Source organism: Carassius auratus, chromosome 30 (genome assembly GCF_003368295.1).
Source record: "Carassius auratus strain Wakin chromosome 30, ASM336829v1, whole genome shotgun sequence".
NCBI lineage: Eukaryota > Metazoa > Chordata > Actinopteri > Cypriniformes > Cyprinidae > Carassius > Carassius auratus.
In genome coordinates, this window is record NC_039272.1 from 633,637 (window position 1) to 655,253 (window position 21,617).

The 21,617-nt window shown below is 36.8% G+C and overlaps 2 protein-coding genes across 4 annotated transcripts; both read left to right on the plus strand.

Moving 5' to 3' along the window:
• The first annotated feature begins 1,523 nt into the window (after window positions 1-1,523).
• Window positions 1,524-5,129, plus strand: LOC113048752 (semaphorin-4C-like). Its single transcript, XM_026210578.1, has 2 exons — window positions 1,524-3,176; window positions 4,012-5,129. Exon 1 carries the CDS (start codon window positions 1,644-1,646, stop codon window positions 2,241-2,243), a length of 600 nt encoding a protein of 199 aa, XP_026066363.1. The 5' UTR covers window positions 1,524-1,643; the 3' UTR covers window positions 2,244-3,176; window positions 4,012-5,129.
• A 4,380-nt stretch (window positions 5,130-9,509) lies between these two features.
• LOC113048753 (cell division cycle-associated protein 2-like) lies at window positions 9,510-18,639 on the plus strand. Of its 3 annotated transcripts, none has more exons than XM_026210579.1 (13): window positions 9,510-9,723; window positions 9,974-10,102; window positions 10,865-10,995; window positions 11,674-11,833; window positions 13,002-13,156; window positions 13,304-13,403; window positions 14,169-14,461; window positions 14,590-14,632; window positions 14,708-14,848; window positions 15,713-15,807; window positions 16,123-16,200; window positions 16,374-16,539; window positions 17,777-18,639. In XM_026210579.1, exons 2-13 carry the CDS (start codon window positions 10,003-10,005, stop codon window positions 18,469-18,471), a joined length of 2,157 nt encoding a protein of 718 aa, XP_026066364.1. In that variant the 5' UTR covers window positions 9,510-9,723; window positions 9,974-10,002; the 3' UTR covers window positions 18,472-18,639. The 3 variants fall into 3 exon arrangements, with proteins under 3 accessions (XP_026066364.1, XP_026066366.1, XP_026066365.1); XM_026210581.1 differs by having other exon boundaries at window positions 16,377-16,539; XM_026210580.1 differs by having other exon boundaries at window positions 15,716-15,807.
• The last annotated feature ends 2,978 nt before the right edge of the window (window positions 18,640-21,617 follow it).

Consider the following 21,617-nt stretch of genomic DNA (forward strand, 5'->3'; position numbering starts at 1 on the left):
TGTACCAGATACTGAGGAAAACAGCAACAATGATTGAAATAAACACATGTTTATTAGACCCCCATGTCATAAGAGAAAACACTAATATTTAAGGAATCTGTCTTGTTTAAAATTAAATATTGTATTGTCATTTATTAGGCAATAACAAGCTGAAACAACTCAGTAGTCTTAATGAATTTACGTTTGTACACAAAAGATTTGAGCTGGCACATTCAACGTCTCTCCGAAGTCAGAAATTAACCAAGCATAACATTTTACAATTAAATCCTATTAAGGACTGCAAGTAAATAACTGTAAGTTGGCATCTTAAAAAAATAATAAAGTGCTTGTAAAACTTTGAGTTTAAACAATAATTACATTTTGGCATTAGAAATACTACTGTGGATACTCGTGGTCTAATAAATATGTTAAGCACAGTATTAACTTACATATTTATTTTAATATTAATGAAAATGAATTACCTGTTTTGTTTGTTTTGTTTTTGTAATTTTAATGAAGGTGAGACCTGAATACAGTATAAACATATATATTTGTATTTATTTATTATAATTAAATTAAAATTAAAATTAAAATGACCTTTACTTTTTTGTAAATTAAAATGTTACACAAACAAATAATACCAGCAAATATTAACAATGCAAAAAAGAAATAAATCTATAAAGAACATAATTTTGTTTAAAATAATTTTATCATTGTCAATAGCTGAAGAGAAATATTAAATATTTAGCAGAACCCATTACTAAAAATGCAAAAATTTACTTAAAAAATAAGACTATATTATTGCATTTCATTAATTTTTATTATTATTTATAAAATAAAATATCATATATTAATGCTGTTGCTTTTTTATCCCCAGAACATTACAATTTTTAGCAGAAACTTACTGAAACAAAATTCAAAATGTAAAAAAGTTGGACTATATTATTACATTTATTTAATTTTATTTACTTCTATTATAATTAAAAAAGAAAATATCATATATTAATGTTGTTGTGGTTTTTCTTAAACAAAATTCAAAATGTAAAAAAAAAGTTAGACTATATTATTAGATTATTTAATTGTATTTATTTTGATTATATATTAGTGTTGTTGTTTCGTTTTTATGAAACAAAATGCTAAATGTAAAAAAACTTTTTTACATTTTATTTATTTTTATTATAACTTCAAAAAATAAAATATCATATTAATGTTGCTTTTTTCCTCTCAGATCATTCACATTTTTAGCAGAAACTATTACTGAAACAAAATGCAAAATGTAAAAACAAATTAAGCCTGTAATGCATTTATTTATTTATTTTAATATTATTTTAAAATGGAAATATATTAATGCTGTTGTTGTTATTTTTTCCCCCAGATCATTCTAGGTTGCGAAATGTGACTGTGGTTGTTGGGTCGGATCTGGTTTTGCCCTGCCATCTGGTTTCCAACTTAGCCCAGCCTTTCTGGGAGCTCAACGAACGAGAGCTTGCCTTGGTGGAAGGTGAGGCCCCGGGCCCCGATTCGACCGGCCCTCCGCCGCTCTCGTCATTCCCCAAGCCGGGTCCCTTCAAGCGGGCCGCTACATCTGCTACTCGGAGGAGCAAGGCGTGAAGTTCCAGACAGAAAGGTACCAGGTTGCGGTGGTAGCCAGCGCACCGGTCTTCATGGAGGCGCGCGCTCCGGATGGCAGCATGAGTTTGTTCTGGGTCCTGGTGATCACTTTGGGTGCTGCTTGTCTGTTGCTGCTCATTGCATCTTTGTATCTTCGTAGACGATTGAAGTTGGCGCTGGGAAAAGGTGCAGAAATGAAGCCACTGGAGAGCACTTTGGTGTACCCCATTACGATGCCCAAAGAGCCTCCAAGTCAGCCATCATTTGTGCCGAGCAAGATGCCAAACGATGAAGATCGCTTTTGGGAAACGGGGGCGAATTATTACTACTCCGACGGCTCCCTAAAAATCGTGCCTGGGCATGCATTGTGCTCCACCGGAAGCTCGGCATCGCCGAGTGCAATTCCCGGTCAGCCTATTCACTCTCCAAGCCGATTGAGCCTCACCAACATCCGGAGCTCAAGCGCCAACGGATACATCCGGCTCAATCTGAGCACGGCCGGAGAGGAGCGATCCGGCATGGGAGTGGGAATGGGAATCGGAATGGGCGGCCGAGATAGCGACTACTCCAGTCCATTCAAAGAAGAGCTCCGGAAAACTCTGCAGCAGAGGAGCGTGCTTCCCGACGCCAATCCCGAGGAGTCTTCTGTGTAAACCCCGCAGGAAAACGACAGAAAACCTCACCTACCTCCCTCCCGCTTTGGGAACTCTCTTCATCCGCAAACTCTTTCTTCTCTGTCAGCACTTCCATCTCACGAGGCCATCGTGCTTCACGACGTTCCCTTGGATTATCAACACTCAACCAAGCTTTTGTAGATGTCTGCATTTAAAGGACCAGAGCATGGCCTCGTGTTGATCTTGGCTGGACGCAGGTACCAGATGTAGCTTTCAGTCCGATCTGACACCAGATCCCAATCATCTGGCAAGCTGCAAGAGGATGGAGAGTTTATTTCGAGGTCTTGAGGTCGCTTGCCTCCGACATGTTTTTTGCACCCTTTGAGAGAAGAGACGAGGACATGCATAAACTTAAATCAAAGCTTGATGACAATCACGCTCGAGGAGAGTAGAAATTATTAAAGACGAGAGAGTGAGCTGTAAAACCGAAACAAGACTTGAATAATGAACAAATGCTTTGCCTTTATTTCTTCACAGCTCAGTGACTTTTTTAAACATTGTCTTTTTTCTGAGACTTGCAGCACTAATGTATAGTGAGGTTTTTCCATGTCTGTTTATTGCAAGGATTTCTTCTTCTTCTTCTTTTACGATTGATAGTCTCATCTGAAATGTGAAAGGAGTACGAGTGCTAGTAGCATGCAACAGAATGTTGTACTAAGACTGTGTCGGATGCGACAGCAAGTGCATTATTGTAGATATTTGGCTTGAACTGCCAAATGAAGTACAACCCCAGGGTTTGCCTACATGATAAAGCAGGTCAATGGAGCCACATGATGGAGTAAAGATGGTTTAGAAGACTCCGCTCGTGTAATGAAGCCGAACTGTTCTGCATGAAAGGGATTCTTTACTGACTACAAGGAGCTGGACTTTCTGAAGAAGTCCAGAGTGAATGCTACGGCTGATCAGACACAGGTGAGACTAGACTACACCTAATCCTATATTTGGGATGTTTCCCCTTAATTGAAATTATATGAAGGTGTGAGACCTAGTTTGTTTGAAACTATACATTACCGTTCAAAAATTGAAGAGTCTCTTATGTTCACAAAGGCTGCATTTATTTGATCACAAATGCAGTAAAAACTCTAGTATTGTGAAATGTTTTCTATTTTCCTGCCCTAAAAGTGTCTCGTAGAAACACGTAGAAACACCAAATTTGGCAGGATGGTCCCAAATCTCCCCCACTACCCAGGTGCACACACACACCCCAATCAGACCATAGGTGGCACTATGATAAGGAATTTTAAGTTTTTTGCTCATATCTCTGCAAATATTCAGGTTACAACCAACATGATTTTTTTTCCTGATTCTCTGCGTCAAGCTGAAAAAGAAAACATTAAAAACAACACCCCTTGCTGCTATATTTTAAAATATAAATAATAGCATCATCACTCAGTGTCACATGATCCTTCAGGAATCATTCTAATATGCAATGTTTATTTGAGACAGACATTATTCATTGCTTTACATCCCACCAAACCATTGAACGGTAGTGTATTAAACCAGATAATTCTTCATATGTGAAACAGACTAATATATCTTGTGTCTAATAATATAACAACAACACTAATAATACCAATTATTATTATCATTATTGTTCATTTTGAATATTTTTATGAAAAAAAAGTTGTTAATGATTTAATATATATAAAAAACGACAAAAACACTGTTTATAGACATATTTTGACTTATTTAGATTTTGTCTGAATAGCCTATAAAAGCTAAAAACTGACTCTCTTTTGTCTTTCAGTGTGGGCTTTGCAACTCTTAAAGACTAAACACAAAAACGGAAGGACGTTTGATTCCGTTGACTCTGATTGTGAAGACAAAAGATTTTTGGGGTTTTTTTCATAACCCTTCGGGTGGAGAGGCACTGCGATGCTCATCACGGATCCATACTTTGCTGCATGATGTTCTGCTAAATATATCGTATCAGATTCAACAACAAACCAATAGTCTCGTATATTTCAAGAAAGGAAGAAAAACAACCAGTTTTTGTACCTGTGCCTCTTCACCTCAGGTGAAGCCAAAGCAGACTGCACACATGTTTCTTCTGTTTTACGTTTCTTTTTATTCTCTATTTTATGTTCTTGAATGTGTCCATTGCACAGAGCTCAAGTGTTGTCTGAAATCTTTGTTACTCTTGTTTCGGGGGAATGCTATTCTTTGTGGCATGAGAGCTTTACGATTTTCTCAAGCGGCTTTCCATTCTGTCATTGGCTCTTTACTAGTCTACGATCTACTGCATACGAGGGAAGTTTACACCTGTCAGAAAAGATCTTTGTGTTAAAATAGCCTCAAGAGATGTCAGATTAACAAGGACCCAGTCCTTTCTGCCAGGACTTCTCAGGGTGGGCTTCTAACTTAATTTCACTGTTTGCTGTCTAATGACTTAAAGTCAGATATAATTTCACTAGAAGTGTTGCATATGCTTGTCTGCATCATGCATGGCTTGACCAGTGTTTACTGCTTGATTAGAAACACAAAAATAAAATACGGTCACCGCAGTTCATTTTAACTCATATGGCTTTAAACCTGCTGTTACTTTGTGAGTTTTTGTATTACGGAAATCTCTTTTCTTGCAATCCAAGATAACTTAAAAAAATGTGTTTTTTTTTTTTGGTAACTAATTAACTTATTTTGCTTGTATAAAAAGTTGATATTTATTACCATTGTACATATGCCCTTATTTTTTATAAATGTGTATAACAACAGAAAATAAAAGCAGATGTCAGTTCACAGCGAGTAGATTGTGTATGATTATTTAAATGTGTTTAGACTTTAAAATGCCATTGAAATGTCAGGTGTTTATGCAGAATGTCTATGTAGTGCTTTTCATCCTGCTTCCGCAAAAAAAAATATATATATATATATATATATATTTTATTTTATTTTTTGATTGATTATTTTTATGACAAGTCTCTAGACAGCAGAATGCACAAAGACATAATGTAAAATTCATTAAATAAATATTTCACTATTTATTTAAATAAATATGAGAGTCCTGTATTTATAAAGAAGCAACACTTACTCCATTTGCCACCGTCAAAAAACTTGACACAGATACATATTTGTGACCCTGGAGCACTAAATTAGTCATAAGGGTCAATTTTTCGTAACTGAGAGTTATGCATCATCTGAAAGCTGAAGAAACCATCTCTCCATTGATGTGTGGTTTTATTATCACAGCTCTCCTTGACTAATGTAATGCTCTTATTTTTATTTATGTATTTATTTATTTTGGACTACCAGTGCACTCTATCTTCCGCTTGCAATATATTCACAACTCTGCTGTGGGAATGTTAATTGACACCAAACGGTCTGCTCTTATCACATGTGTCCTCTCGTGTTATTTGCAAAATTAATCTGCTTACTTTTTTAAATCACTCTCTGACTTACTTTCTCCTTATATTCCTTCTTCGATCATCTGGAGGTGAACTGAGATGTCATCTGTCGTCAATGAGAGGCAGGTCTTTCTGTGTTATGTCTCTTAGCACAATAACCACACTGCATGAATATAAACCTAAACTCAAAACTGATTCGTTAAACATACTGCTGGTCATAATTAGTTTCTTCTAAAGCTGTTATGTTTCTCTGTTTGAATGGAAACTGTTTGCACTGTATTGTGTCTCATGTCTCGGACTTGGTCAGATGTCTACTGTTCATTTAACTGATTATGTATGAAATGATTGTTTGTTGAGCTATAGAAATTAAACATTATGTTTTATGATTTTCTCCAAACATTTCCATAGACTTCCTGCAACCTACAGAGGCTTCCGGACCCCGTTTGTAAATGCTAATCAGTTGTTAGTGTGCAGATTAGCCAAAGAATGCAATGTGTAAAGCTCATAGAGACAAAAACTGATTCGGGGTGACCCTGTAAAGTCCTCTAACGACCTCCCCAGGTCCATTCTGGCCGTCAGCTTGAATCATTTGGTAGATTTCCAAGATGTGTCTCGTGCAGACTGACCTCACACCACGTCTGATGGCCAAGCTCTCAGCAGAAATCCATTGCTCCGTGGGGAAGTGTGGACCATCTCCCACCGCAATCCTGATTGTTCCCAGCTTCCAGTAACTACTGTCAACACCTCAAGACAAACATGTAGTTTTATAGGCCTACAGCATCTTATTGATGGGGCCTGTATACACAAAACATCTTAAGGCTAAAAGTAGCTCATAACGCATCTTCTTTTGGTTTTGGAGCTTATTCCAACTCCAGATTTTCCTTTGATTATATTCGTGCTTTCATTAAGCAGCTGTTCTTGCGTCCAGTTTGATTTTCTTCTATGTTTGCATGTATTACTGTCAGCTATGATTATTCTCCTCTGTTAATTAAAACAATGTTTGCATGCATATTCACTAATTGATTAGAAGCATACACATAAGAGGCTGATGATTAGCTGAAGATATATACACTTAGCCTGCATTTTAAAATCTTTACTTGAATGTGGCAACAGTTTTATTTTTAAACCTTTATTTGAATATGGCAACATAATATCACGCTACAATAATTCTTTGAATAAATCTCTCACAGAGACTATCAGCCAATCACTGTGTGCATAGTTAATAAGCATGATGACATCATCCATAGCAAAGCAGTCAGCCCCGCCCCCTTACTCTGAGCTCAAGACTTCCTTAGTAAAAGTTTAACTCGGCAGCTTTGTGATTAGCTTTTAAGAGAAACCTTATACAGCATTGATAGGAACACTGAAATAAAATACAAAAAAACACATTTACCAAAACTGAATTTATGTGAATTCAAATATTAATACCAGACACCTTAAAGATAATGTGTACCGAAAATCTTTGTCATATATTTATGTTAACATGTTAGGTTTGATGCAGCATCATCTTCTCAAGATGCAAACAGGAACTAAACTGCTTTGATCATGTTTATAGAGCTTTATAAATGAAAACCTTATTTATGATCACTATTGTGAGTAGTGGGACTTAATGGGTTAAAAACAACACTGGCAAAAATGTTTAATTAAATTAGTTACAAAAATGAACTTGCTAAAGATTTCTTTAAGGCATCTAGTCAAAGGCTTGCTCACAGCATGCATGTTAATTGAGCTTGCCTTATTTTTAATTACTTGGAATAATTGCAAAAACATATTCAGATTTTCACACTTTGTTTTCACTTCAGTGCCTCCACAATCTCAAGACTAATCCTGAATTCCAGAATCATTTTCTGTTCATATATTGTTCATTTATTTATTTAAGGCTTCACAGTCAATGCAAGAATTAACATTATTAAAAAAATCAAAGTCCAATATTCATTCAGCAATTACTCTTGTTTTCAGATCCCTGACAAAATGAGAATACATTTTTTTTCTGCTCTTTTGCCAAAATAGTCTCATTACAACACGTTTGCATGAATTTAAATAAGCCTCACTGTTTTGGTTAAGGAAATAAACAGAAATTGATAAATGAATGTTAAATATTTTATACACCCTCTTGAGATCCAGGAGGCCTTGAAGTGAAAGCAAAGAATCAAAAGTGAATATGTTCTTGCAATCCTCCCAAATGATGAAAAATAAGGTTTTGTGTGCATGCATGAACATTAAAAAAAAAAAAAAAAAACAGTGTCACTGTGTCATTGCAATTAGTAAGTATTTATACATTGTGGTAAATACACATGAAGGACTAAATGATCAAATCAAGTTCTCATGAAATTGTCATTTTGTGTATAATGACAGAAAGCTGCCAAGCTCCAAAAAGGAAAGACAAATTATATATCTCATAAAATTAAAAGACCATATTTACAATTCCTCCGAAGTTATATGATCGCTTGTATGACAGTGCAGCAGTTTTTGATATGCACCTGTCATGCATCTTTTCTTTTGCATCCATTTCTGCCCATTTTGAAAGTACAGTGCATTTACATTCATGCATTAGGCAGACATTGTCCAAAGCAACTTGCAGTTAATTGGAGTTTACATCAGTTTATAAAACTGTGACCTTGATATTGTTAAAGTAGTCTCTTTGCAACTTCAAACGGCAAGCACTGCTCACCATAATTCACAATTAGCTTCCTAAAATCTGTCAAAGCAATGAAAAGGTGACAATCGTAGACAGCAAACAACAAAGATCAAAGAAGACAGCAGACAGTTTCTTCAGACATCCACACTTAGCTCAATCTCTCACGAAGAAACACCTCCAGTCAAACAGAGCGAGATATTTCAAGATCACACGATTTATTTCCTCCGAGATGTAGGCAGTGTGTCGTGCCTGACTGAATATCTTAAGGAATAAATTATGACTGATCAGTTTCATTTAAAGCAGCTTTTGATCTTGCACTCTGCAACCTATAAACTGTGTCATTCTCTTTCACATGGAAATGAACAGTTTGCTAGGTTTTTAGAGTAACGTGGAAAACTAGAATTACGAACTGTCTAAATTACAGAAGCAGGATATAATGTGATTATCGGATCAGCTTTAAAACCCTGCTAACAAGACAAAAAATATATAAATGTTTGTGTGTGTGTGTGTTCTAAAGTTAGAGGCAAACTGCTAATAAGAAATTAAAGTGGCGTTCTGCAGCCCAGCTTTAATGCTACCACAGGCATCAAAGAATTAATGTGAAAAACACAAGATCTCAACAATGTTTGACAGAACTGGGGTGCACGGTGAGAACACGTCAAAGAGACGGTGACTCAGCCATCACTGTCACTGGATCCTAATTAGTGGATTTCAGCAGTGCTTTTGGTGAAAGTTGATGCTAAACCAATTCTCTATCTTTACATGATGTGTCAAGGTTTCCTGCAACGGCTTCTTTCACACAGACACATCATGGCAATAAGATGCTCTTTGGTACTTTTGTTTTAAATTGGTATAAGCTTTCGTTATTTTAGCAACTTGGTTATCAGATCTTCTATGTTATAAAACAAATGCCGACAGACAATGGAGATCTAGGAGTAAAATAAAATAAAATTTAATTTAATTTTAATGCTTAAATGTGCATGACATTTTATTTAAAATGTATATTTCTAGTTTGTATTGAACATGCTTAAGTATTTATTTTGTTATTAAAGTTACATACTGCCTATATTATAACGTCTAGCACATTTACAGTTTATTTAGAAATTGTTTCTAAAAAATATTTTTTTTTTTTTGTGATATAAAAAACTTTTTAAACGAGGCTACGTACAATAACGTGATTCAACGTGCAACAGATACGCTCAGTACGGCCGAATATGATTGGCCGTTTGAAGCACATGATGCTTTTCCTTAAACCTGATTGGCTGATTCATACGAACAGGGCGTGGTCTAGATGCGTTAGAACTAGAGGTGCGTTCTCGTGTCATGAAACTACACATACAAAAACAGATTTTAAATTAGTAAAATATGTAAATACACAAATGTCGTAAAGATTTAAGGCGGTAAAAATAAGTCGTTTATTTTAAAAACAATCCAGGTGCTCCCGGTTTTCCGTTAGAGCGGAAGGATATTTAGACGCGCGGTAAGTTTGAACGTTCACCAACTTAACGTTAACGTTACAATACAAACAAGACTTGTTTTTACATATTTAACGAAACTTTTCGATATCTAAAGAAACCTGTAGTTGTGTTTTTATTTGCACTGCTGTATTAAAACATGTTAATCTTTCTTAAAGAAAACTGATGTTTTGATGCTGACTAACGGACGTCCATGAAGTAAATCTGGAAGCTCTTTCTAAAACTCTCTCATCATCAAATCGTTTCTTCTCCCAGATCTTTTATTTTATGTCCTGGACTCAAGAATGGAGCTCACTGAAGCTAAAGATGTGGATTTCTCAACACTTTCTCCTTCACAGTTCGGCATATCAACAAACAGCTTCCTACCTTCCTCCAGGATTAAAGGTTAACAACAATAAACCGGTTTTAATCATCTTCTTCCTCATGTATCACTGATTAACTGAATCATTCTGAGTTCTTAAACTGAATTGTTTTATTTTAAATGTTTGCATTGTATTTAATGGGTTTGGAATGAACTGAAGGGGCTCTGTTAAAGAGATAGTGCACCCAAAAATGAAAACACCTCCCTTCGTCTTCAGAACACAAATTAAGATGTTCTGGATGAACTCCGAGAGCTCTCTGACCGTTCATAGACCGCAAGGTCTTTTCACAATCAAGTTCCAGAAACAAAGCAAAGGCATCAGTAAAATAGTCCATGTGGCATAATTTTAGAAGCAAAAAGAATACTTTTTGTGCACGAAGAAAAACAATTCGTCTCCTCCGCATCACCATATAGTGCCATCTTGGAGCATCACATATGTAAATAACGCATGAATGCGGATACGCTGTTTACTTGTTAATAAAATCATTATTTTGGTTTTCTTAGCACACAAATATTATTTCTGTAGCTTCGTAAGATTACAGTTGAACCACTGATGTCACATTGAGTATTTTAACGATGTCTTTGCTATGTTTCTGAGCCTTTATGGTGGTAGTAGTATCCTCATGTTTACAGACGGTCAAAGAGCTCACGGAGTTCATCGAGGATGTCTTTCTTTCTGTTCTGAGGATGAACGAAGACGTCTGGTTTGGAACGACATGAGGGTGAGTATTTAATGACACTGTTGTCATATTTCTTATCTCTTTAATACTGAGTTTTCTTCTCAGATAAATCCCGAGTTGCTCAGCTGAAGGCCAGGAGGAGATCCACGATTGGGGTCCGGGGATCTCCAGAAACAAACTCCCTCATCTGCTTCAGAGCCAAACAAGCAGCACAAACTCCTCCTCGGACACCGCAGGTAGATGGATGGGGACACGCTTTAGGACACAGAGATTTACATCGGACATCAAATGTTGTCCCAACACAGGATCAAGCAAAATTAATCATAATGCATTTAAACATTTAAGGAAAAGTTCATCCAAAGATGAAAATATACTCAAAAAACATCACAGTAATCCAATCCACTCCAGTCCATCAATTCAGGCCATGTGAAGTGGAAAGCTGTTTTTTTTTTTTTTATAAGAAACAAAATAATATTGCATCCTCCAGTAAAATAAAAGTTGTTGTTGCACGTCATAATCATCATGTTTTGGACTTAACTTGAGAAAGAAATATCATGGATAGATATTTTACAAATGACCCTAAATTCTGAATTTGTTTCTTACAAACATGCAGCTTTCCACAAAAGTCATTAACTGATGGACTGGAGTGCTGTGGATTACTGTGGTGTTTTTATCAGCTGTTTGGTCTCACGGCACCCATTCACTGCAGAGCATACATTGATGAGACACTGATGTTATACATTTCTACAAATCTTTTTTACCAAGTGTCAATAAAGTTTGATGTCAACACTTACAGATATGAGCCTATTTAACTTACGATGCAAAATGCATATAGCTATTTTTGCATTCAGGCTAGCATAGGTTTTTTTGGTGATGTTGATGCAGTTGTGACTTTCTGCTCTGTCCTCATGAAGATTTTTGAAGGGAGTCCGTTTCTGTCCCGCGGTGACTCTCTGAAGAAGAAGATGGCTGCTTTCCAGAGTCTGATGGAGGAGGACGAAGAGAGGGATGAACAGAAGAAAAAAGAGGAGAATGAGAGTGATAAAAGCACTTTGGCTCAAGATTGTAAGAACGGTCAGTCTCTCCTCAGAATGCTGCCAACACAAACACAGAATGAGTTTCAGACGCAGTCTTGTAGGACCAGATGAAATTGAAGTAATTAAGAGAATGTCATGCCGTCATTGTGTGCCATTTCCAGATAATTGAACTTAATCAGAATAAGCAGGCAGTGTAATAAATTTGACACGTTTGATTTCTTCCATTGATCCCAGGTAGAGCGAGGTGCAGAATAAATCAACTGATGATTATGAGTCTTAAAATAAATATTCACATTTCAGCGAGCTTTCAGTGTTGATACAAAAGATTGAAAAGACATATCCAGTCTTTCACTTAGAGTATTTTTTAATCTGAAGATTTCTTCAAAGCGTAAACAAGACATTTGAGGGATGACAGCATAGTTATTTTAATACATCGCATCTAATTTTTTAAATTCATAATGTCAACCCTGAACACTGGATGGGATTTCTTTCCTTTTCTCAACACTACAAGCACTATATGAACATATTTGTGAACCTGGACACAAAAACAGTCTTTAAAAATTTACATTTTTCAAAATTGAGAATTATGCATCATCTGAAAGCTGAATAAATCATCTCTCCAGTGATGTGTGGTTTGTTAGGAGGACAATATTAGAAAATCTGGAATCTGAGGGAGCAAAAAAATCTAAACATTGAGAAAATCATCTTTAAAGTTGTTCAGATGAAGTTCTTAGCAATGCATATTACTAATCAAACATTAAGTTTTGATATATTTACGATAGGAAGTTTACTAAATATCTTCACGGAACATGATCTTTATTTAATATCCTAATGATTTTTGTCATAAAAGAGAAATGTATAATTGAGACTCATACAATGTTTTGTTGTCTATTGCTACAAATATACGTCTGTGCTCCTGAAGACTGCTTCTGTGCTGCAGGACACATTTATTGTAGTTTATGAGCTACTGTATTTCTTTAGTTGTATATGTTAGATGTGTAATTCTGTCTTTCATGGATCAGTGATGATCTCGATTCATTAGAAGCCGTTTTTTAGTTTTCTCTGCATGTCTTTTATGCATTTTAGTCGGCTACTGTTGAGAACAATTAGCAACTGCTGATTCACTTCAATTTTTAAGGCACTGATTAATAATTTTCTCATGTAGAAGGAGCCGTTATTTCTTTGTCATCTCTGTGTGTTTGCAGGAAAGGAGAACATGTTGACAGCTCACAGCCCGAACGCTTCGATGACGCCTCCTCCCTGGAAGAAGCGTCGCCGGGCCCCACTGAGAGACTGTGAGGACAAGATTACTGAGACACCACTCCCCTGCCACACCTTCACGTCACAACCAGAGCCAGCGGTAAACTGATCCGCATTAACACTCATGTTTGATATGTTTCTGAAGCCTGTTAAAGTGCTATTGACACAGGTAAAGTGGATGGCATTCTAACTCAGAAGGTGTTCCTGCAGTTAACATTGTGCTCTTTTTTTGTTTTTATGTCTATAGTTGAAACATTTCACGTCTCAAAGCCAAAGGCCTCTTTCAGACTTGGATTCGGATGCAAAGAATGAGCTTCTGTCTTCACCCATGCTGTCAAAACCAGAGGGTAAGGGATCTCTTAGTGTGTGTGTGTATGTAAATAGAATAGAAATAGAAAATTTAGAGCTGTTAAACTGGCAAATGGAGGTTTAAAAAATAATTAAATAAAAGAGTGTCCTTAATTGTGGCCAATGTGTATTAGAGAAAAACATTTATTTCAGAGTGATATTTCCCCTCACTTTAAATTCTTATTATACAATGAAAGACTAGATTTTTGTGCATTTTTTTAATAAAAGATCAAAAGGATTAACAATGCAGATTATTTTTCACAGCCTTCTTTGATCCTATTTATGTTGGGTGTCCAACATTGGGGCATGACTATGTATTTATGTGTGCTGTCAAAATGATAAATCGCATACAAAATACGTTACAGAATTTTTGTGTACTGTATATATGATCTATATATAAAGACACACACAATATACATTTAGAAAATATTTACATATATTGTAATGCTGTCAATCAGTTAAAAAAAACATTTAAGTAATTAATCGCACATTTTTATGAAATTAATCGTGATTAATCCCAACTAACATTAAAGCTTTTAAATCTACTTTTATATTGCTATGATTTCACATTCAACTTCAAACTAACTACATAAAAACAGTATATTTTTATTTGTTTAATGGCATCTTTTTTTAAACTTCTATTTTTTTTTTTTTATTTAACCATTGACTTTTTTGACTATTCAGAATTGCCGTATAATTTAGTGCTATGCATTTTAACATTTATTAGACTTATTGCTTAAACTTAAACTTTTCCCCTCTTCTAGATGAGAGCGTGTTATCTTCTGTCCTCCAGAAGAAGCGTGTTCGTTTCGGGGCGCCGCTCTCTCCGGAGTTCTTTGACCGATCTCTCCCTCCCAGTACCCCTCTACAGAGAGGAGGCACCCCGAAACACCCTCCATCATCCACGGGCCCTAAACGCTCTCTGCTGAAGACCCCTCAGCGCTCCGATCCTGACTTCAGGAGTCCTCCGAGCGGTGGAGCCTCTCCTGTGCTGCTTCCACACAGACCCAGTGATGGACTGGAGCCGAGAGATGAAGTGTTCGAAGAGATCCAGAAGGTGTGACGCTTACAAGCTTCTCTTAAAGAACTGATTCGATTGTAGATGAAGTATATATTTGACCCTGGAGCACGAAACCATGTCTTTGTTTTTAAAGTTTTGAATTGGTTTATGTGCTTTCTCCTCAGATCAGTTTTCCCAGTATGGAGGACGAGTCTCCTTCTGAGGACTGTGAGTCGTGAGATGCTTTTAAAGGTTTTGGAGAGTTTCTCTTGGCTGTGTTTTCTAATGGTGTTTCTAAAACAGATGCAGTCTCTGCTGAGGACCGAGAGCAGCCCCAGGCTGAAGACGCTGAAGTTATGAACGCTGCTTTTCAAGAGGAAGAGGATGAAGCGCTGAAGTCACAGCCGTCATGTCCCTCTGGTGATCAGCCGCTGGATCTCTCCGGTGAGATCTGCTTTCTTCCACTTCTTGAAGCACGCTTTCTTTCTTGCCCTCTGTAAGTGCATATAAGGTTTTATTTCCATGCTGAAAGTTTGACGCAAAATAGAATGAAAAAATGAGTTCATGTTTATTTAAATTTGTATATGTAATATCTATGAAATGCATCTGATCAGATTGTTTTTTTGGTGTGATGTGGCTTAGTTTCTGCAGGTCTTAATTAAAAGGGTCTTAAAATCATAATTCATAAAGTTTGGGTGTTAAATTGCTAAAAAAACAAAACAAATTAAGTTGTCTTCCTCAGTATTTCTTCATGTTTTCCAAAATGAATTTTTAAACCTCCTTAAATCGAGATCTATATTAGCTTAAGATGCAAACTGAAGATGATTAAAAAATGATGAGAATTAAGTGAATTTGTGCTTGAAACAACAACAACACATGTTGCTCAACTCATGAAATATACATTTAGAGAGCATTGTATTGTTCCGTGTATTATTTTATTTGTCTTGACTCTTGCGTTTATTAAACCTGCAGAAACCCTGTATGTAAGATTCATTAAGAGCAAGCCACCTTCCAACTTATTATTAGTTTGTTGTGTCTTGTGGAGTGCATTAAGTCAAATATCTTCCTCAGGGCTGTACTAAATTAAAAAAGCAAAATGCTACTTTTATGATCATTGTTATACATTTCTTAGAGATTCTACAATGCAAACTAATGAGCAGAACTGAACTGTTAAACTGATCTTATTACTTTAGCTGTTAGACTGTGTGTGTGTGTGTGTGTGTGTGTGTGTGTGTGTGTGTTATGAACAGGAGAGCGTGTGAGTACTGTGTTAATGGATCTGTCTGCTTCCTGTTTCCTGGTCCGCAGCAGAGGATGAGCAGAAGTCTTCAGCGAGCTCTGAACAGACTCTTTCATTTAACTCCAGCATTAAAGAAACTCGCTCTCGCTGCAGAAAAAGAAAGGTGAGCAGTCGCCTCTCCTAACTGTAGATTCAGAGCGTTTCAGGTTTCAAAATAATTTTGTCCAAATAGATATGCAGTTTGTATATTGATGCATGCATAATCCTTCCTCCTGTGTGTGTGTGTGTGTGTGTGTGTGTGAGAGAGAGAGAGAGAGAGAGAGAGAGTTATCTGACACTTTGTATTTATTTTACAGAGTCCTAAAACTTGATTTGTAGGTTAGAAATCCCAGATATTTGTGTGTGTGTGTTCGTTCAGGGTTTTTATTGAACGGCATCAAAAGAGAGAGATAACTTGATTCTTCCGTCTCTGTTTCAGCAAGCAGGAGAGAAGGATCCTGAGACGAGGAGAAGCTCTCGTACAGCAGCAGCGTCTGCTTCAGGGAGGATGATGAAGGTGTGACGCTGTCATGTGATCAGTCTTGGTGAACCGCTCCGGTTATTAACGCTGGCATCAAACTGAGCCGGACACAACAGCACTAATGTGACTTTGGGATATAAATAGCATGATGGCTGATCTGTGTGAAGTCTGTCAGTGTTCCTCACTGCTGCTTGTTTTCTTGCTTCTAGAAGACGTCTGGAAGAAAAAGAGGATTTGGTAATAAGGAGGTGGATCGTTCTCTTTATGGGAAAAGAGACTTTGCCTCAAAAAACCCTCTTCTCAGCCCTATATTTGAGAAGACGTCTGACAGTCTCAACAGCACGCCAACACAGCCTCGATCAGGAAAACACATGGGTACGCTTGTCCAAGCCTTTCATTCCTGACTTCTTAATGTTGTGTGTTCTGATAAAACTGACTGAACATCGTGGAGGTTTAACTAAACTGAAGCTCAAATTTAGCCTTTTCTCTAAGGATCTGGCTACTGTGAGGTCCGAATGGACTGATTAATGCACTAATTACAAGCACTTCCTGTGTCTGTTTGCCTCTTTTAGAAGAATCACTTTGTGTGTCTCCTAATTGTACATCACTTTGGATAAAATGAGTTAATATAAATGAGATGATTTGGATGTAGTGGTAAAAGAAATGTCTTTGGGATGACTGTAAAAACTTGATGCTTTTAACATTTTCTGACTGATCTTTGCTCTAGAATATAATAATTATTTGCTACTAATGTATCCCCTTTGCTCTAGGTTTGATATCATATATTTTATTTTTTATTTTTATTTATCACTTTAAGTTTAGGTCCAGTTAAGATTTGTATTTTTTTTTTTTTTTTTCAAAGAAATTTAATAACAGTCTAAATGTCACTTTATATCAATTTAATGCATCCTTGTTGAATAAGGTTTTAAAATATTAAGTTATTTGTTAAAAAATGCTGTTCGGTTCTACTTTCTAATAATGATAATTCTAATCCTTTTCAGCACAGAAAAAAATAAAAATAAATCAGCATATTAAAATGATTTCTGAAGAATCATGTGTCACTGAAGACTAGTAATACAAGTGTCAATTTTTCAAAATTGTGAATTATACGTCATCATTTGAATAAATAAAATTTTCTTCGATGTTTGGTTTATGATTAGGACAATATTAGAAAATCTGGAATCTGAGGGAGAAAAAAAAAAAAAGTAAATTGAGAAAATCACCTTTTAAAGTGGTCCAAATTAAGTTCTTAGCAATGTATATTACGAACACTGTGTATTGTTGTCTATTGCTACTAATATTCCCCAGAGACCTTTGAGTTCCAGGGTCAAAATGACTCCATCTTTCTGACCCTTCCTCCTACACAGCTGTAATGCAGCGTTAGTTTTGGACTCGAGCACACAATTAGCCCTCACTCGTTTTATGGGGTTTTATGTCCTTTTAGAAGCAGTCTTATATGATCTCATTTTATAAATAAATAAAGTATGTTTCAATATATCTCCATCTGTGTTGCATGGAAGAACAGGTTATATGAGTTTGTGTTCTGGATGCATTTTACAATCTAGATCTGCTGGTGTTTTAAACATGTAACAGTTTTACTCTTCCAATGCAGATGGAGAGCAAGACTGCGTTCGGACTCCCAGCGTTCCCCAAAGCGAGACGGTTCATCATCCCACGGTGAGTCTGGATACCGCTTGTACACGGACCAATGAGATCCAGCAGACCTTGAGCTCCGCAGAGAGAGGAAACCTGGCGTCAAAGGCTTCCAAAGCCAGACGTGATTCAGGGAGACCCGTGCGCAAGCGTCGTAGCTCCTGTGCAGACACAAGAAAGGAGCTTGACAGTCCAGCTATTAGCAGTGAAACTGAGAGCCAGGAGCAGCCTGGATGTACCTCAGTGTGCCGAGACAGTCCAGAGCATCAGGAAACCACACGCTCTGTGATGAGCTGCAAGATGGACTCCATAAACACTGAGAGCTTGAACGAGCAGCTAACTGATGAAAGAGAGAGCAGCTCTGGACTCACTGAGCCGGGTTTGGCCCCCTGGCAGCGAGCGGACTTCAGCATCGATGACATCCTGAGGCCGGTGTCGAGGAGTCGAGGCTCTGTGCGACGCAGCCTGAGGAACCGGAGGAGCGTGGACCTTCAGGCTGTGGGCCTGGCCTGGGTGGACCACACGTCTCCAGAGCTCAGTAAAGCGAGCCGGAGGAAGACACGAGGAAGACTCAGTGGGGTTTCAGAGCCACTTCTCTCTCAGGAACCAGCTCCAAACTCTCCGCAATCTTCTGTGTCTCAGTTAACCCTTTAATCACCGCCAAATCAACTTCTGATCAAATACTGCGGTGTTCTCTTATGCAATGTTTTACATTTCTTAAATTGTTTTTTTATAGCATTTTAGTGTTGATGGATGGATGAAAGAAGATTGTATTATTGTTAGAAGACTTCTACTCATTAAATCTTCTCTTGGGTGAATGCATCGCTGTTCCTGTGGCAATCCCATTCTTTGTTTTATTATTTAAAATTTGCATACTTCGCAGTTTAGTCGTGCGAAATACAATATTTGCATCCAAACCTTCAACCATTGTTTGTCATTCACAGAGCTTTAGTTTAGAAAATATAATGCCTGCTTTAAATCTCACACGGATCATTATCATCTTTGAAACCATCAACAATAACAAATATATATTTTGCATAGAAAATATTTTGTTAGTGTGTTGTCATTTATTTTGACCGTCAAGCACATTGTCGTTCTCATAATGCAATGTTTTATTCTCATTACTAATATACTGTAATTGCTTGCATTAAAATAGTAATTAATGCATAAAAAACAAAACCGCCTTTGCAGTACAATATAATGGCTAACGTCATGTATACAGCTGTTTTTCTAATTTAAATATCTAATTTTTCAGTAATTTATGAAGACAATATTTTTATGAATATATATATATATATATATATATATATATATATATATATTAGATAATAAAAGCTTATTTATTCAGATGATGTAGAAATCTCACTTCTATCACAAATATATCCCATACATGCTCTCGGCAGGTTTCTTAATAACATCGGTTCATAGGAATCTGACTCTTGTTGTAAATGCAAGAGTTCTCTCATGACTATAATCTGACACTTTTCCTCAGTTGTGCATTGCACCTGTAGTTCAGTTTGTGCTGCGAAACAGCCGACTGTGTTTAAATCTAATGGAAAATTCAACGAGGGAATGGAGCACAATAGGAGTTCGAAAGAACTATTTATTTACAATTAGATTTACTCTACAATTTCAGTGTCCCACAAAACTAAATAAGCAACCTGGAAAGCATTACAACAGTCATCTGCAGCAGTCTCCATTCAGCTGTGTTTGTTTACTAGCACACACACATGATGTGTTTTATGTGAATCAATCCTCCGCAGTCCATGGGAGAAATAACACTGCAACAGAGTTTAATTATTTATGTCCTGTGGTCAGGCATTATTTCAACAGACTCACACCTGAAGACCAGTGCTTATTCTCCCAATGCTGCTGAAGATTTGCTTTTTATTGGGATTTAGTTGGAATGGCTCTGGCTAGACTGTTTTCTTCAGTTTTATTATAGAAATAACACTGCCATCTAGTGGAAGTGATCAGTTAGGCCTTCACACGCTCATACAAGGCCTTACACACTGTATTGTATTCATCTACTACACAAAAAGCAGAAAGATTGTTCTGATGACTGAATATTATAAGTTCAGAATAACAAGATTCACTTTATCTGAGTGACCACACCATGAGTTTGATATATTTCTTGCCTCAAGTTGTTCCAAACCTGCACAAGTTTCCTCCGTTGAGCAGAAAATAAAATGTTTTGAACCAGTTAGTTAGTAGCCATTGACTTCCGTTGTATTTTTCCAATACAGCACCAGAAACTGTTTGGTTGCCAACAGTCTTAAAAATATCTTTGTGTTGCACAAAGTCTCACAGTTTTGATTTCATTTTAGGGTGAACTGACAATAAATCAACGAATCGATTGTGATTAGACAACTAATGCATTGTTATGAGCTGATCTGATGGTGAGCGTGTGCTGCTGTTGGGGTTAAAATGATTGTGCCAAGTGTTTTCGGTGGCGTGTGAAGGAGGCAAACCCCTCTCCCCCATCCCGCAGACCCAGTGAAGGCAGCTTAGCACCAGAACAATGGGGTCCTTTGACCATAAAAATGAGGCCCTTAAGACATGTGGCCCCCTGTCGCCGTGGCAACCCCCCCCCAGGAGACAGCTGGAGAACCCTCCTCTCTGTTCTGCACCATTATATTCTCAGTCTTCTTAATAATGCATACATTTATAATCCCTCATCACTCATCATCTAGTCCATCCCGAGTGATGCTTAACAGAAAGACTCATGCAAAATTGATGATGACTGTCTAATACCACAATTAAATAAAAGTGGTCTGAGGTCAAATGTGAGTGTTTCCGTCCTCCAAGTGTCGTCTGCTGCGTCGCTCAATTATTTACAGCGTGTGAAGTCTGCTTCTGGTCTGGTACAGTGTACACAACTGTCATTTTCAGTGTTGCCACAGGGGGCGCTATCGATCTAGCTCCTCCCCTTTTCAGTTCTGCTCTCCTTCTTGTGTATTTTACAAATGTATGAATGAGCCGCCCTTTTTAAAGGGGTCACCACATGAGAAATCAAACTTGCCTTGATTTTTGTCTGGCATTTAAGAGCTCTTTGCACCATTAAAACATCCTCCTCCTTATAAACAAAGCATTTATTTAATTAAGCTCCAAAAATGGCTTGTTTTGGATCTGAGGTACTAAGCCACAATGCACACATATTTGCATAAACATGCCTCCAGAGCAAGGCATCAGCAAATAGTAATCTTTTCACCATAGGGCCCGCCCCCTGTCATTCACTCGCTTAACACTTGATCACATTAAATGTGAGTGATCTGTTGAGTAGAGACTCATTTACAGTGGCTGATTCCTGAGGAGCCTTAAAGGACACGCCCCTTAAAAACAGATCATTTTAGAAAGAGGGTTGAAAATAATAATTTTCCTACATTTCTTTATTTTTGTGCAAAAATGTGCATTATAAGTAAACCTCACGGAACATTAAAATAATATTAATAATTAAAAGAAATCTATTTATGACATCAAACTACAGTAAATACATTTCACCAGCTATTACTCATAAACTGCAATGCATGGAAATATATATAGAGTTGCTACAAAAGCAGAAGCATCATCTTTATTCAAAAAGCAAATATTTCTATTTTTGCAGAAGAGTAGGCATCTACTCTAGTGGTAGCTCCATTTCAATTATTTAATATAATATTTTAATATTTAGTATTTTAGCATGTTTATATACACACACACATACATTTTATTTTTAATTTAGTATTTAAATATATTTTACTCAAACACAATAATCAGCTAATGAGTTAAGAACTTTATTAGTCTTTATTGGTCTTTAACCA